The 18393-nt window shown below is 36.5% G+C and overlaps 2 protein-coding genes across 4 annotated transcripts in view; one reads left to right on the top strand and one right to left on the bottom strand.

Annotated features, from left to right (window-relative positions):
* The window catches only part of PRKN (parkin RBR E3 ubiquitin protein ligase), a 1140411-nt gene extending 1140145 nt beyond the window's left edge, over positions 1-266 (bottom strand). The window contains exon 1 of the mRNA XM_081044895.1: positions 16-266. Coding sequence (XP_080901021.1) covers positions 16-22 — 7 coding nt within the window. The 5' untranslated portion in view covers positions 23-266. The remainder of the gene's footprint in view (positions 1-15) is intronic.
* The window catches only part of PACRG (parkin coregulated), a 480352-nt gene continuing 462168 nt past the window's right edge, over positions 210-18393 (top strand). For 2 of the 3 annotated variants that reach the window (XM_081044897.1, XM_081044896.1), the window contains exon 1: positions 344-750. In XM_081044897.1, the coding sequence (XP_080901023.1) occupies positions 595-750 (156 nt within the window). In that variant the 5' untranslated portion in view covers positions 344-594. Of the gene's footprint in view, positions 751-18393 lie in introns of all 3 variants that reach the window. The other variant, XM_081044898.1, reaches the window with a different exon arrangement.

Here is an 18393-nt window from a genome sequence, read left to right as displayed (position 1 = left end):
ACAGGCACCACGTACCGATCATGGTCACTGGGCAGATGGAGACTGCTGGGCTGGAAAGGGCCTACGCGCAGACTGTCGCCCGCGCGCGCCTCCCACCCGCGGCGCTCTCCGAGGTTAAAATATCCAGGACTCCCCTCCCCGCGCCTGGCAGCCGGAATACGCACGCGCAGACGGCGCGCAGCCCCGGGCCTTCTGGGAGTTGTAGTTTTAACTCAGCTTTTCCTCTCTCGGCTCGCCGCCGGCCGCCCGCCGCCCGCCGCTCTTCCGGTTTAGGACCCAGAAAACTTTCGTCACGGCGGGGTGCGGCCATTCGGCCTCAGTGTTGACGCGTCGCTTAGCAACCAGGAAACTTAGCTTTGGAAGCTGGTTGCAGCCCCAGCCAAGGTCCAGCCCTCTTCCCGCCCCTCCCCTTCCCTCAACTCCCTTCACCTAGGAGCTGCCAAACACCTGGATCCACCTGGGCACTACCAGGGGTTGAATTCCTACCATTAACGTTGTTTTTTACAATTTTTTCCCGACCTCCTTCTCACCTCCGTAAAACCCACTGACTCTTGTACCACACGTTTTTATGAGAACCAGACATTTTCTAGGAAGATGGTGGCAGAAAAAGAGACCTTGAGCTTAAACAAATGCCCAGACAAGATGCCGAAGAGGACCAAGCTGCTGGCGCAACAGCCGCTCCCGGTGCACCAGCCTCACTCCCTGCTCTCTGAGGGCTTCACAGTCAAAGCCATGATGAAAAACTCGGTCGTAAGTGATCTTCCCGAATTGAATGCACTCGCTCCGAATCAGGTGACAGCAGGTTACAGAGGTTGGCCGGCCCTAGGATGGATTCTGAGCCCGTGCCCTGGGTGGGCTTTGCCAAAACGCGCAATTGCCCGGCCGGGGGCACACAGGGCCCAGCATTGTGTGGAGGTCCAGGCTAGGTTGTTAGAAAGGATTCGGAGCAAGCGACATGCCCATGATAAGCACTTTCCTAATAACTCGTGGTTTCTAGACCACCCCAAATTACTCTTAAGCTATTTATGATGCAAAAAGGCCCCCTTTACTTTACTTACTGATTCCTAAACTAGCCCTGCTCAGCAAGGGGCCTTATGGAAGGGGAGTCCTTAGCAATCTTAAACTCTTTCTTCGCAAAATTTGGCATGTGCTTATGTACAGCTGGGAACATAAACTCAGTAGATAATCTACAGTGAAAAACCTCATCAATTCAACCGAGGAGATATCAGGATATCCTAACATTTACTCTAAAACAACTCTTTCTTACAAAAGGCGTCAGCCTGTTGGAATACTGAAAGGCAACTTAATATGAAGTGTTTTTCCAGACAGACCTTTTAAATAATATTTTTTTTTAAAAAATGCAAGCTTTAATTCAGTATCTCTGGCTATTAATACAATGCATATTTCATTTCTATTATTTGTGGTAGTTAAAATAGTCTCAGTACTACGAAGGAAAAAAAGGTTTAAAATGTACACAAATGGTTTTAGCTACATGCGTGGTAGGTTAAAAAAAAGCCCTTGGATCTGCTGAACAGCTTTAAATTTGGTATGCTAAACCTGGTTTTACTACTGAGTAGGCACCTATCTGGGAAAGAGATATAAATAATAAATGCAGCTTTCAAATTTGTATAATCTACACTCTGGGAGGCTCTAACATATTGCATAGCAACTCATTATGTTAAATGAATACTATTGCTTTCCAGTGTCACATTATTTGTTTTACATAAATGTTGCAAACCTAATACCTTATTCCTAAACCACATCTTTAGAATACATGAATGGAACAGATTACCTCAGGACCCATAGGCCAGATTTCCAGGTTGCTACACAAAGTGATGTTCTGGTTATGGAATGTGTGAGTTGCTTCACAGTAGTTAAAATTATCGGAAATAGACTAAAGCTCCTGCTTGTCGTACCTGCAGTCATTCTGCATGTATTTCAAAGATGACTATCAGCAATACAGAATACCATAACCGTTCAAGCTAATTATTTGTTTTCTTCTGCATAACACACTTTTCAATGTTATGTTTTTCACAGACGTAAAAAAATATTAGTTAGATTCTTTCTTTTTATAAACCTCTGTTCATCATCATGTTTTTAAACATAGCTTTACACTAAAGTCATAGTTCTGGAAAATCAAATATTTCAGTATTGCCAAATGTAATAACTATGCTTACAAGATTAAAAAAAATCTACTTAATATGAAGCAGCCTTCTTTATAAACAACTTACTTGAGATAAATTACCTTGTTTTCATATTTTTAGGGAAAATTTCATAGCGTAATATCTATGTAGTATAATAATCTCTGTTGAAATTTTCAAAACAGGATGGATAATTCTTTCACTTCATTTAGTGGAAATAATAATTTTTAGATGCAAACATTATTCATTCATTCATTCAATCAACAACTCATTTTTTTTTTTTTTTTTAAGGTAAGAACTAGTTAAACACAGTTCTGGGGATTTGGCATCAGCAAAACAAAGCCCCTGTCCTTACTACTCCCAGGAAAATACTACCAACAACAAGAAAATCTTGATAAGAGAAAGATAGACAATACCTTTTATACAAACTAACTTTTATGGTATAGGAAATAAAACCCTTTTCTTTTCCTGTCCAGTATTTATATTTCACCGTTTCTGTCTGCAGCAGTATAGACACATTGGCATTATAAGTCAAAATGCCCCTCTTTTTTGAGGTTTATTTTTATTAAGAAAACAATATGCTGATTTCCACTTTTTCTTAATTACAACCCCTTGTTCCAAAAGCCAACTCCCAAACCATTTTTCTAATGTTGGGGCTTGCCTTCAGTTCCTCTTCCAAACACTTGCCAGTTAAATAAGTCATCATTCCAGTGCTCTTCCACAAAAGACATAGAGAACTATACCTTAAGGAAGTATGTGGGGACTCCTGTTGTTTCTTTGCTAGAGCTCTCGTAATATAAGTACACAAACTTGATCATAAACAGATTCAATCAGATGAGCTGTGCAAGCAGAAAGCCTTCTTTAAAGGCATAATTTATGTACGGCAATGCAAAATTATTTCTAAAATAATAATAAACGTAAATGGCTAGTGTTTTAAATCCCAATGTTAAATGTTGCTCTTCAAGTAGTTCCTTTACTTCCTTGAAACTGTTGTTGCATTTTATATGAAAACAAGCAAGGACAAAAGTTCTGCTGTCAGAGAATAATATCCAAATTCATATTGTTATAATGTTTGCCTGAAAAGAGTGATATGAGATACAGAATTTGATGATTTCACCATTCATTTTCCCTTGAAAGGCCTTGTTTGTGGTGTGCTACAGTCCACATTCAGAGACCGGTAGCTCAATGTTGTACTGGCCTCCTCTCCACAGACAGCAGATGCGTGCTAGGCTAATTAATCTACCTTATGAAAAAGCAAGTTAGGCTATGGACCCAAGGTTATGATACAGAAACTGACTTCAATTTAATCTTTATATTACTTTTTTTCTTTTTCAATAGACCATAGATGTTTTGTGCTCAAAGCTCAGCTGAATGGGAAAAATAATAATTATTATTAGTTTTCTTATATTGAAACTTTTATACTTACAATCATGTAGTCATTCAACACACAGTGGTAATGGTCAATATTTATAAATTACATATTAAGATGCTATAACAGACACCAAATAACAATAACTTAACTAAGATGGAAGTTGCTTTGCCCACATAAAAGTCCAAATTTGTACACAATCTAGGGAGGTTTGGCCCTGCTTCCCCATGAGGTAGGTACAGGGACATAGGACGCATGTATGTTCTTGCTTCATATCCTATAGGATGATGCCCCGGATCCAGGTGGGCTTACCACCACCGGAGCAAATCCCTACTGTCAGGAATTAGGAAAGAGAAAGCAGAGAACTTATTGTATAAGCATGACCCAAACACTGCACCCCACTTTCATTTACATCCCACTGGACAGAATTTATTCATAGGCCTATATTTTCCCTTTTTTGCAAAAGCCTAGGAAATATTGATGCTTGCAGCAACTCCAGACCTCTTTACATGCTCTATCAGGAAAAGGCCTAAGAAATTATGTAGTTCCAAAAGGGCACAATCTCCAACACCTACTTCATGCAGGAAAAAAGGGAAAAATAGGTAAGGAGCAACCTGCAAGAAGAGGCAGGAAGTCATGGAGGCCAAGCAGCTTCCTTTGAAGGGAGGTCCCAGAAGGTACTCGTCACTTCCATTGCCCAACCTTAGTCTTATGGCCACCTACAGTTGTGGAGAGGTTGGGCAATGTAGTCTCTGACTGTTAGCTCTGTGTCCAGCTAAAACCTGAGGCATTTCATTACTGTAATAAAGGAAAGAAGGGAAATTGGGGGATAGTAAGAAGTGTCCTCCGCCAGTGCTAAATATTGCTAGTGAAGATGAAAAGTTAGACAGGTCAAATAATTACTGTACAAATAAATATACATCTATAAACACACAGGACAGTGGAAGTACTGATGATGAAGGGACCAAGTGACAATAGCCTGACTGTAGCCCTCACCACCTTTTGTCTACGTTTTTACATATCATCCAAACTGGTCATTGGACACCATCCACCTAACGGCTGGCTGCCTCAACCAACTAGCAGTGCTATTACTCTCATCTTTCCACTACAAAGGTCTCCTCTTGTCACACCTGAAAGCTTTTGGAGACCCTCAGTTCTTACAGAAAAAGAATTGTGGTACCTCTACAGGCCCAGCAAGGCCTTCTGTGAAATGAAACTAACTCTTCATCATTGTGATTTTGCTTATGTTTGAGTATCCTTCTCCTGCATATCTGTACACACAAATTCCTTCAGTCATTAGGTAACAGATATCTACTGGTCACTGACTGCCAAGCACCGTTTTACGTGCTGGAGACCTAGCAGTCATCAGGAGGCAGAACGCATGCCGTCAAGGAGCTTACATTTTTGCAGCCAGCTGAAGTGCCGACTCTTCAAGATGACTTTTCTAATTCTCCCCCTTTGTCAGCCAAGGTGGGAATTTATCCTCCGTTCATTGTTTTCCACTGTGGATTACAACTATTTCTAGTCTAGTCTCAAACATGTATGTATTTATTTATAATGTATTCCTCAACCAATTTGAATTGCCTCATGATAAAATGTGTGTGTGTGTATGTGTGTGTGTGTACTTTTGAAATGATCTGAAGTAAAATAAAATGAACAATAGTGGAACAATAAAATAAAATGTAATTAAAGTAGAAAGCCTGACCTAAAGAAAAGGAGAATCAGTTTTGCCACTCATAAGGATCAGTATTTTTACTGTTTGATGTTCACATTTCTAAGTTTCTTGGTGTCTGTTGCTGAAAGGTGAACATTATGCCCTTATTATCACAAAGAAGCAGCCTGTCCACCCCAATTGTGAATTCGATTTCCCTGTGCTGAATTCTCAGAGAAAGTGATCAGGGAGCATTTTAAATACAGCTGGTCCTCCACTATCCTCCTTTCCTTCAACATGGTTTGGTTACGATGTTGATAAGGAAAAAAACAAATCGATTCCACCAGGGGCCACAAACTGTGGAGTTTGCGAGTTCTCCCCAAGGCTGCGTGGGTTTTCTCCGGGTCCTTCCGGGTTCCTCCCACATCCCAGAGCTGCGCGTGTGAGGTGAATCAGCGTGACTAGGTCTTCCCAGGCCGAGTGGGTGTGCGCCTGTGATGGGAGGATATCCTGTCCACGGAGGGTCCTACCTGGCCCCTGAGCGGCTGGGAGAGGCTCTGGCCCAAGACACAACTGCAGTCAGTGAGTTGGAAAATCATTATCCTACTTATTTTTATTCATTTCTTAATTGTATGCAGCGCTCACGTTTATTTCAATATTTAATATTAGAAGTGTTTTGGGTCTTTACTTAGATGTTTGGTGGTGTTTTTATGACCATAAATATGCCATAGGAACTTAAGTCTTGTCTGTATAAAATCCCTATATATAAGATACAGGAATTAGATTAATTTACAAATGTTTTAAGTTAGATTAATATACAGAAGTTACAAGTGTGGTTTCATTATGGGTCGTTTCGCTTAAAGTCACACTTAACAAAGAACTTACCAACAGCACTGGGGACTTACTGTGTGTGCAAACACCCATAGCTACATTTTTTTCCATCTCACAAGAAATACAGTAGCAAATTTCATCCTGAGGATTTGGATTTTACATGTAAAATGGATGTGGTCCATGTATGTGGCTCTTGGCGGTCCAGTTTGAGCCAGGAATAGAATTCACAATGCCTGCGTGAAGGAGTGTAGACTGTGTGTGTGTTATCTCTGGGGCCCTCTGCTCATTGTAGGGCAGGAGGAGGATGGCTGCTGTCTCATACGGTGTCAGAGGAAGTGTGTGGCTCGATGAGAGCAGGGGTGAATGACCTGAACGAGACTGGGGCTGGAAAAGCTTCCCGGAGAGAATTGTGTTTGCTGAAATACTATTGTATAAGAGAGAGGGAGACCGAGAGGAAGAGGTAGGGGCGGTGGTAAAGGCTCAGAGACAACACAGACCAGGCCTCCGGCTCCTTCGGTTTTCTTTCTTCATTTTCTGCTATCTTTGCCCCAAATTATGTTGTAAATTCCATTATATACATGTCTAATGTTCTTTAAAATGTCTCATAGTCTTTAAATTGTATATATTTTTAGAGAATGTATAAGCAAAGTGTATAAATACTTTATGAAGAGTACTATGTACTTAGGTACACGTTTATACAGCTTGCGTATTCAGTTTGTGCGTTATGCATAATTATGCTTTACATGAAATTTTATGGATTCCTTCTAACATGCTAATATTTTACATGTCATCGCAAACTCCTCATAAGCATTTAAAAGACGTCATAAAATTCTGTCCTCTGAATAGGCCATAATTTACTTAGTCATTCACCCAGATTGCTTTCAGTTTTTTGCTATTATACATAATGTTGAAATGAATATTTTTATATACATTTGCTCTTCTGTATTTTGACGTATCTCCTTGAAATACAATTTCTGAAGTAGAATTACCTGGTCAGAGATCTTAAGATTCTGACTCGAATGAGGGTTTCATTTACACCGACACCTGCAGTGCTTGACAGCCACTCTCTTCTCTCCTGCGGCCTGAGGTACTAGGCCTGGGGCTTCTGAACTCCGCGGGCCCTGCCTGCCATCCACCCGCCCACCTGCTGCACGTTGAGGGGATCAATATCTCAGCACCTCTGAAACACATTCATGACATATATTAGAAGTGGGTTGCAAATATCTAAAGCTGTGGTTCTCAGGTTGCAAATTGAAATCACCTGGAGAGCTTAAAAAATGCTGATTCCTGGGTTTCACCTTCCAAGATTCTTATTTAATTGTTCTATTGTTCTAAGGTTGAATTAATTAGTGTTTCCTAGAGATTCAGAACACTTGGGGTAGAGTATTATCGGAAGATCTCAAAAAACTATTTTCCAAATAGCTATTCAGTTTTTCCAGAGATATATATATAGAGAGAGCAATGTTCTATTCCCCACTGATTTGTTGCCCTTTTGTATCATAATTATAGGTAATACTCAGAAATAGTTGAAAGGAATTTTTAACCTGTGTAACACATTTTAATTATTATAACTTGGTAATATGTTTAGAAACTGGTGAGTGTAATCTCTCCTGTCAATTCATATACAGAATGTTGATTTTATAGTTTAACTTTTTGCCAGTTTAATCTTCCAGATGACCTTTTAATAATATGCAAAACTGAAATAGTCCTTTGAAATTGCAATGATTATATAAATCATTTAGAAAAAAATTCTCACAGTTTTTTTTTTATATTTTTCTTATTAGTTTCAGGTGCACAAAATAAAGTAATACTTAGACGTTTATCATTTGTATCCCTCACACTGTGAACCCCTCTCCCCCCTCACATTTTAATAGTGTGTTCACTTGTACTAGTACACTTTATCAGGTTATGTTTACATGTATGTTTTCTCTATAAGTGCATTTATATTTATTTTATATCCAGCTACCTCATTAGCTCTCTTAAATCTCATAATGTTCTCATTAAACCTCATTTTTTATTTTAATCTTGTTTTTCCACATTTTGAAAAATGCAAATATACAAAGAAGTATAGAAAATAATAAAATAGTCATGCATTCATCTAACTTTAATGAATAATATTTCCTTATTATAATACATATTTTTAAAATAAGCCCCTGGTTTTATAGATAAAATAAATCCTTCCTAAACGAGCTATGGCCTCATTCCTTCTCCATACCTCAATTCTTCCACCCAAGATCCTAAAGTTCACGTGTATCATTCCCAAGTATATGTAAATGCATCTATACATTTTGTGGCGGTGAGTGTGTGTGTGTGTATGTGTATAATTAAAATTCAGGATTCGTTCTTCGGGTTGCCTTTCCACCTGGGCTATTGTTGCAGTGCATGTTTCTGTAATGCCTTTTCACTCAGATTTAATTCACAAATAGGGGGATGATGTTAGTCTAAGTAGGTTTACGTGCAGTTTTCCCCATGTTGTTAATAATTTGTGCCACCAAGTAAACGCTGGATGACAAGTGTTCACACACAGCTGAGCGCGTCCCGACAGCACAGTTATGCCAAGTATGCAGACAGGACCCGTTCCTCCTGGTGTGTTTGTGCACCTGCTCGGCGAAGCTTAATGTGAGGCAAGCCCCATCTTTGTACATCCTTCCCACTCCTCCTCTCATCATTTTCTTGAAAGTGGTGTACCTGCAGCACTGTGCTTACAGCAGGATTTTGTTTCCAAAGGTTAGGCATTTACTTTTTTAACTCCACCAATAAATTTTTACTAGAATGATTATCAAGTGCCCTGGTTACAAAGTTGCGTAGGTTTTGATGGGCTTCTTCAACTTGTGTTTCCCGCACACCTTGTTGCTTCTAGTGAGTGCGTTTGCAAAACAGGTGGTTTTTCAGGCATGCTGGTCCTCTTACAGCAGAAACACTTATAGGAAATGTCTTTACCTGCTCTTTGTATTCCATTTGCATGAATTAGCCCATGGTTATTCGTTCTCTTGCTGAGGGCCTGGGGGGGTTTACACTGCAGGGTCACCTTAGGTGGATTCTTGTGTGTGGCCTCGGCTGTAGTAGTTTATCCAATTTCTTTCTAAAATAATATATACATATTTAGTTACCAACAGCTAACAAGTCCTTGTTTCCCAAATTCTTATCATTATTTGGTGGTACCAGACTAAAAACTCTGCCAATCTGAAGGGTATGAAATGGTGTCATTTTTATTTTGTATCTCTGATAACTAGTACTGTTTTCTTTTCATAGATTATTAATCATAAGGGTTTCTTCCTCTGTGGTGTGCCTATGCCTGGCCTTGGCCCATTTTTCCTGTGGGGTTATCTGTACTTTTCTTATTGATCGATAGGTGTTTTTTATATACTGTGAGTATGGATACGTTCTGGACATAGACAGACTCCACAGATTTTCTCTGTGACTTGTCTATCCTTTTTTTTTGGCATTTTCTTTGATGTGTATGTGTTTTTAGATTGAATTTTAGGTATTTATATTTATCAAATTCGTTATGGTTTGTATATTTTGTACCTAGTTTCAGAAATATTTTTTGATCCTGATATCTTTTTTCTTTCATATGTTTCCTTCTTACGGTGTTCATATATAGTTATTAATTATTCAGTTACTAAGTCATTTCTTAAGGTGAGAGATAGAGCTTTAATTTGACCTGTCCCATATGGCAAGCCCCCCAATACGGTACCATTTCTGAATAGTAACTAGGGACTCTATCCTGTTCTATTAGTCTATGTGTCTGTCTCCGAGCCAGCATCACACTGTCTTAATTGTTGTCCTTTGTGCATCGTGATGTTTGTTAAAGTGAGGCACCCCAATCTGTTTTCTTTCTTGGTCTCTTACCATCTATAGGTGTTTTAGGATAAATTGTCAAGTTTCATGAAAATCGTGAAAGGGTTTAAAAGTGTATAAAATGTACAGGATGATTTAGGGACAATAGCAGTCTTTTCTCATCTTAATTTGCTAAGCGATTTTCGTTTTAAATTGTGAGTAGTATTGAATTTTATCAGAGACACTTTCTGAATCTATTGAAATGATTATGTTTTTTCTCCTTTGGTCATCATTATCCATGAACTTGTTTATTTCTGAAAGTTACTTTCACTTAGGAACACTCATGTGAATGGATTATAAACACAATTATAAAGAGTAATTGTGTTGTATGAATAATAATTTGTATTTTAGTATTATCCTCCTAAACTAGTTCAAGTTCAAGTCATTAATGTAGCATAGGCTTGAAAAAGTAAGACTAGACAAATATATGTTTATGTAATAAATGCCAACTAAATAAAGAGTACAAAATAGATCATGGCTCTTAATGGCCTTCCTTTTGTGGTTTTTAGAAGAAAATCCACAGAGAAATATATTTCACAGATTGTTTGTTCTATGAATAAGTAGTCCCCGAGACAAACAGTAAATTCTTTACCAAATCTTCTGTGTCCTGCACTTTGTATTAAAAAAGTTATTTCACATCATAAAACTATAATTTTATTTCAAAGTTAACTAAAATGACACGTTGTTAAATGGTTTCACATAAACATAAAATATTGTTTACTTAACACTGCATTATATTTAAATATATTTTAGAATTTACATGTTGTAGTGATTATAGAATAGCAACAGTTGTATATAAATAAATATTAGTAACTGGAAGCAGTAATGAGGGATACCTCTCTGTATGCTTTATTTCCCTTTAGAATTCCTTGAGTAAATGATACCTCATATTTACTTATGATTACACTAGATTATACACATATTCACAGTGATTTACATACACAAAATTATCTTTTGTCATTACAAGAAAATAATAAGAATGTTTTAGAGGTTCATCAGATATAGCACGTGTGACATACAAAAGGCCAATGACTTATAATTTTTTGTCCCCACTTCCTCAACACTTTTCACACTATTCTAAATTTCAAAGATGCTCAGTTGTGTTTCTTGATGGTTCAGTCCTAAGTTATTTTGTGAAAGTAATTTCAATTGTGAATGTCCACCTATACCTGTTATACATTTCCTTCCAATTCTTCACTTATAGAAAAAAATGCAGATGATTGATGAAAACTTATAGATAGAAAGATACTTCTTTAGATCACATTTGGCCTACTGTTATATGAGTAGAAGGTAATTTAATTGACTTGAAACTTGTCAACACTGGATACTGCGATAAAAATCCCAGAAATGGTATTTTAGGTTAGGACCTATAACACCAAAGGAATCAAACACCTTGGGAGGATACAAAAGGTATGAATCAGCACTAACGTAATGATTATACTGGATATGCCTGAAACACCTCCATTGACTAACGTAGTACAAACACCAGGTTTATCCAGAGCTAATACTGGCAAGTGCAGAGTCAACCAGCTTGATTTTTAGCCAGAGTAGGACTTAGGGTTGAGAGAGACCTGGGAGACAGCCTAACAAGATTCAGCAGAGGGAAACATTTGAGTCAGAATCCAAACTCATGGTCCCAAAGAACCAAGATCGAGCCAAAAAACTATTAGTAACAGGAGGCAGGAGGCTCAGAGAAGCCAAGAAGGTACGTAAACCACTTCGTCTGTGGCTGGGAGATGCACAGGCTAATCTCACCCTCTGGGAAGGATGGAGACTGCTCTGGGATGTTAAACAGGCTGAAATATTATGTCTGCTCCCAGACTCGTGCATTTTAATTTTATTCTTGAAAATAATTAGTACAAGTTGTTTATTTTCTTCTGTCTCGTAACCGTAGCTCTCACTTCTATCTCTGTTCTGTCACCCACAAATAATAATAAGTGACATTTGTCAGTAAGGAAAGCAGGTTGGAGTAAATCTGCTGAAATTTATTAAAATATTGGAAAACAAACTCAGAACTTATTTTCAGCTTCATAGTGGAAGAACCATGTAACCTCTTCCCTATAGTCAAAGATTTTTCAAATTGAAAATTGCTTCAAGTATCACTGTAATAGATGCGCAGGGGACAACTTGTGAAGGATAACGTCTTGTGAAGGATAACGTCTCGGGGCTCCTCAGTCCCTCCCCCATGCCTGCTCCCACTCCCCCAGGCCCACATTCCTTCAGTTCTACACTTTTAACCATCCCTCATTTTAAATATTTTAATACAGTTATTTCAAATCTGGAAATACAGTAATATGCTTGTACTACTTTTTTTTTTCTTAAAAGAACTCAATCGAGGTACCAACAATAAACTCCCTATATTAAAGTACAGAATTGGATATGCTTTGACCTACATTTACAACTGGGAAGCCATGACAACAATCCAATAATGAAGATATCCATCGCTCCCAAGTGTCCCTGTGCTTCTTTGTAATCAATCCCCTCTTCCCTCTAGTTAACCAATGATTTCCTTTCCTCATCACAGATGAGATCACATTTTCTAGATTTTTTTTTTATATATATATACAGAATATACTGTTTTCTTACTGCCCTCTTTTTCAGGCGCCATATTTAGTTTGAGAGTCATCCCTGTTGTTGCAAGTATCAATATTGCATTCCTTTTTATTGTTAGATATATTCCACTTGTATGAATATAGCACACAGTTTATCTAACCACTCACTGTTGGTGGACACTCGGGTTGTTTCCAGTGTAAGGCTGTTAAAAACAGCTGCTATGAGCATCGATGTAAAAGTCTCTGTGCAGAGGTGCATATCTCTCTTGGTTAAGAACTTAATAGTGGACTGGCTAGCTGCACTGACTCTCGAGAAATAGAAGAGGGTCGAAACCCCATAAATGTCAGCTCTACCCCCAGCTGGCACATGAAGTTATTAATGACAGTGAGAAGTTCATTCTTGTCATCTTGGAGACATTCAAAAGATTGCACAGAGTATGTAATAAGCCTGCTTATGACATGAGAATTGTTCTCTTAAGCCTATAATACTTAGAAAAAAAGAAGAAAAACCATAGTTATGTCTTATTTTAATAAGTATAAACTGTATCACTGTGTAAACAGCCATTCTCATAATGTGAAAACATTAATTGTTGATTTATATATGGTACTAAATATACAGTTATTATGTGAGCTTTCTTGAAGTATTGTTATATTAGATTATGAAAACAAACTTTTCATAATTTTCTCTACCAAATGTATTTATTTATGTTTGAATTTACTTTCTCCATTGTAGATTACACAATATATATACCAATGTTTAGAATTTCTCATTAAAAACTATAGTAGTTAATACTTAGGATTTCGTTTCATTCATTGAGATTTATTTGTTCTTGTACATATAACTCAAATTTGCATCTGCCTTCATTTATTTCCTTTCAAAGATATCTTAGGAATCTTTCACATTTTATAATGAACCATTAATTTATTTCAGCCTGGGGCCAACAGCTAGCTTCATGCTGACCCAGATGCATATATGCAATTTAGTGAGTTTTGAAAATTTGAATAATAGCACATTAAACTGGAATAATGAACCAATAAAAAATTTTATCGCATTCAAAAATTATTTCTTAGACAGCAATACTGTCATCTACTCATTAAAATCATTCTAGGATCATAAGCTACAACATGTATAACTAGGGCTAAAAAGAAATCAACAGATCTTTTCTGGTGATCAAATGATTTGACCTGACTACAAGATAATAAAATCTTGTTTTGCAAAGCTAGAACAGGCATTTGTAACTAGATTATTCATCTTGAACTAATAGAGGAAAATTTTTGGAAAATCTTTCCTGTGATGTCTGTAATGCTCTTCCCATATTAAGGCTGTGGTTTGTCACACAGTTGTTATCTTCGTATAGTCCTTGTCAGTCTGTGACATTGAATTTAAACTTGCAAAATCTCAAATGCTTCATCAGCAGTTAGAAATACTAATACTGCAGCTTCAGAGGGTTTTCATGGAGATTAAATGAAACATTAGTGAAACACGGGTCCCAGCTCAGGGCTGTGGAAGTCAGACGTACGAGCTCACGAAATGGTGTTTTCATGTTTTTCACAAATCCGCTCACATGTAATTGGCCTATCCTATACAGCAGACCTTAGTGGATTTTACAGGTGCCTAGTGCCGCTCATGATACTGAGTTACGTGCTCAGGAAGGCATCTTAATGCTTATGAGTCACCAAGGTGCTATTTCATATTTGCCTAATCACTGCATTGGCCTTTACTTGTTTTACACATGCACTTAATTCAATAAGCAAGAACATTTCTCCTGAATTTTTTATGCTAGTAAAAGGTGATCCCAAACCATACACATTATTTTTTTTTTGGGGGGGGGATGATATATATGATTCAAGCAATTTTATAAACGATTTTTTTTCTTTTTACATTTTAGGAAGCACTTTAAAATTAACATAACATGTAACCCTGTTGATACTTCTGTTTTATGTTAGTTAATTAGGATGATCCTTATGTTTTAAGTAAATAATAAAAATCTAAGAAGAAAAGTTTCATATCTAAGTATTTTAGATTGTAATTCGGCAACTAAATGCATTCATCTAAACAAATAGACATTATAGAGATTATTCACGTTTCCATCAGTCCTTTGCATGTTGGTATTTAATTGTCATTTTTTTCTCCTTTAATTCAGTTCAACAGCCATAATTAAATGATATAATTTCTCTAGCATCAGTCTTGAAATCTTCTGTATCTTTGCAAGACATAATAAAAAAAAAGAGAATGGTTTTCTATGAAATGTCATTTACTTTCAGTTAGAAATTTTTCTTTTAAGTTTTTAGTCTTTGTCTTAATTGTGACTATCAAATAGAGCCTTTCAGATGAGTAATATAGGCTAATTTCAAATTTTCTCTAAATGTACAAATACATTCCTCATTTTCCCTAGTCTAGGCCTAAATTGCTCTACTGGCATTCGTAATCAGAAATTGATTGGGTTGCTGTGGAAACTGGAAAAGTGTATTGCTGGTTGAAGAAAAAACACAGAAGTACTGTTATCATAATTGTCTGCCATCCTAAATGCCTATCATTCTAAACAGTACATTGATAAATTTTTCACGCTTAAACCACAAAATGTTTCTCTTCAGAATACTGGTTTGTGGTCAGTATTAATCCTCTAGATTGATTTTTTGACACCCAATGTTACATACTTAATTTATTTCCACACTGAACTGTTTGGTTTTTTTTTAGCCAAATGAAATTTTATGTATTTAATTCATAGTTAAAAGGTACATCGTAGAAAAAAAGCACGAAGTACAGTAAAATATTAGTTATTTAGATGCTAATCATCTGAAACATTTCAACTGCTGACCAAGAAGACATAAAATGAGTACAAAAAAAAATTCAATTCAAAAATAATTTTTGACACTCGGTAATAAAGATAGCATAGAAGTGAAGGTCTATTTTACACAAAGAAAAGCCATATTATACGTTTCACCATGTGAAAGCAAAATGCACTCTATCTTTAAAGGCTTGTCTTTTATATGAAGTCGAAAAAGTGAAGATCCACCAAAGGAATGAGGAGAAAAGTCAAAAGAAGGAAGAGCAAAATGGCTTTCAGCCGAGGCAGGAATGATGGGACTCGGAGTGAGGACAGCTCATATTCCTGTGGTACAAATTTCCATTAACACCAACACCTTTTCTAGAGACTTCCATTGGTTTGCTGATTCAAGAACAATGTAAAAAATTATCTGTGATAGTTTCTAAAGTCTAAAAATATTCCCATTCCCCCATAAATCTTTGGAAACTAGAGCTTCACAAAAAAGAGACCAACCTTCTGAAGAAATTTAACAGAACGTAGCATTGATGTGCAACACGTCCCTTGTTGCAAAAAGACTGAACGTGGCAGCACACTTCAGCTCAGTGTCAAGGACATGCAAAATGTGGCGCTTACTTTAGTTCTATTTTTATAAATAGTTCCAGACACTGAACAAAGAAAACTGCTGTACAGAGAAATATTAAAATATATCATATGTGACATAATCTAAATGTCATATTACCTTTTGAATTATTGAAATTTATGTGCTAGATATTTGGATCCCAGTCTTAGGTGCTTCAGGTGACACCATATGCTTCAGAAAGAAGTTTGAAACCACTAAGCACTTTTTATGGAAGGGTAAATAGATTGTTCAGAAGTGAGTTCTCGTCTGCCTTTCAAGAGCTTGGACATAGGCAAAAATTATACAGCAGTTTTCCTATGCTGTTCACCCTTAAGCACAGTTCAAATTACATTTGTTAATAAGTTAAGCAGAGGAGAGAAAAACATTTGTCTAGATACATATACATCTAGTTGTTTTTGTTTTGAATGGGTCATAAATAAAAGTTTAAAAGTCAAAAGGGCATGCACTGTAAGATCATTCGATCCATTTCTCCTTTACAAAGGCAGCCAGATATTTCTGTATCATACAGAAATATTTTATGCATTTATTCAAATATACATTCATTCTTGTCAGATTTCTTAATTTCATCAAATCTGATGATTGTATAGTATGGTATTACAGTTTTATTTTGCCTTTGCTTCATTTATAATCAACTTAAGCAGCTTTTCATTTGTCTGTTGGCCATTTGAATACTTCCTTTGTGAATTGCCCATTGTGCCATCTGCCCATTTTTCTAGTAGATGCCTATGTTTTTATTGTTGACTTACAAGATCTCTTTATATACTATAGATCTTTGGATTTTTTTTACTGGCTATATGTTGTGTAAACATCTCCTTCCTTCCTGTGGCTTATCTTTCACTCAGTAGTCTTGTGATAAACAGAGCTTACTAGTTTTAACACTGTCAAGTTTATCAGTCTTTCCTTCATGGTTAGCGCCTTTTTCGTCCTGTTTAAGAAATCATTCCTTATCTTGAGGCTATAAAAACACCCTGACGTTTCACATTTAGGTCCACAATCCACCTGGAATTCTTTTTTAAGTAAGCTGTGAGATACAATCAAGTTTTATTTTGTCACTCTGGATATCTGATTGACTTAGCACCATTTTTTGAAAACAATACCCTTTCCCAGTGGCTTCCCAGTACACCTTTATCATAGGTTAAGTATTCATATATGTTTGCGTTTCTTTCTGGACTTCCTCTTGTGTTCCACTGTCTTTTGACTTGCTTATTGTAACTTGACGTGTATGTCCCTATCTGGAAGAGTAAGTCTTCCAACATTTTTCTTTGGGATTGACTTAGATATTCTTTGACCTTTGCATTTTGATATAAACTTTAAATTTCCATGTAAAGTTTGTCAAGTCGAAAAACGTTTGGATTTTGATTGGGATTGCAATGATATGTATATATTAATGATGGGGGCTGGCATCTTCATTATATTGAATCTTCTAAGCCATGAACATGGTATATCACAAACCATTTAGGTCTCCTTTAATTTTTCTGTATAAAGCTTTATGATAGTCTCTATTGAGGTCCTACATATACTTCTTGATATTTATTCCTAGTATGTTTTTATGCCAATGTAGATGGTGTGGTTTTTGAGACATATTTTTCTAAGTTTTAACATACGCAGTATATATATATATATATATATATATGCAGGAGACTTGTGTAGCTTGTCTGTTAATTTTAATACTGTATGTGTTGAGTTTTTCGATTTCTTGCTTGTGTAATGATAATGTGAATGAAAATTATATTTCTTCTTTTCCAATCCATATAACACTTTTCTTGTCTTACTGAATGGGGTTGGCCCTCCAGCCTGTTGTTGAATACATACGTAATAGTGTCTTTACGTTCTTCCTGATCCCACAATGAAAGCCTTCAGTATTTCATGAAAAAAATGCAATATTTGTTATAGTTTTACTTTAGATTCCCTGAATGAAATTAATGCAATGTTACTCTATTTCCAGTTTGCTTATAGTTTATATCTTAGACGCTGATTTTATAATTTTATATCTATTGAGATGATCACATGCTTGGAATCAGTTCGCTAACATTTTGTTTATGAAGTTTATATTTATGGTCATAAATAATGCTGACCTATAATTTTCCTTTTTACGTTATCCTTTTATATAGCTTTGTATATTTTGAAAATAAAGTAAGACTGGCATTAGAAGGTTAAGGAACATGTAGTTCAATATATAAATATGACGTGCTTGCTATGTATAAATGGAACCGTGAAATTTAGTACATACTCGGGTGTCAAAGAGCTACAGTCTTATTTTAGCTTTCTCATCAGACAGCTGTGTACTATTTTGCAAGTCATTATTTTCTTTGATCTCTTGCCTTCTTTGTGAAACAAGGCATTTGAAATGTATTATTTTTAAAGCCTCTTCCAGCTCTCGATTCCTGTGATATACAAACAGCTGACGCTTGTACATGATTCTAAATATACATAAAACTTAAGTTCTTTGTTTTCTCTTGACTATGGCATATTTCAGCCCACGTGTAGGATTTGAAAATCAGTTTCTATCCGATCTCACATTGCCCAGTTTTTAACTAATTGTCATATGACTTGTTAGGTCATTATTTATGGCACTTGACATAGATTCACAGAAAATTACCA

Source organism: Rhinolophus hipposideros, assembly GCF_964194185.1.
Source record: "Rhinolophus hipposideros genome assembly, chromosome: 3".
Lineage (NCBI taxonomy): Eukaryota > Metazoa > Chordata > Mammalia > Chiroptera > Rhinolophidae > Rhinolophus > Rhinolophus hipposideros.
The sequence above is the reverse complement of the archived record's forward strand: the minus strand, read 5'-3'. Positions and strand labels throughout refer to the sequence as shown.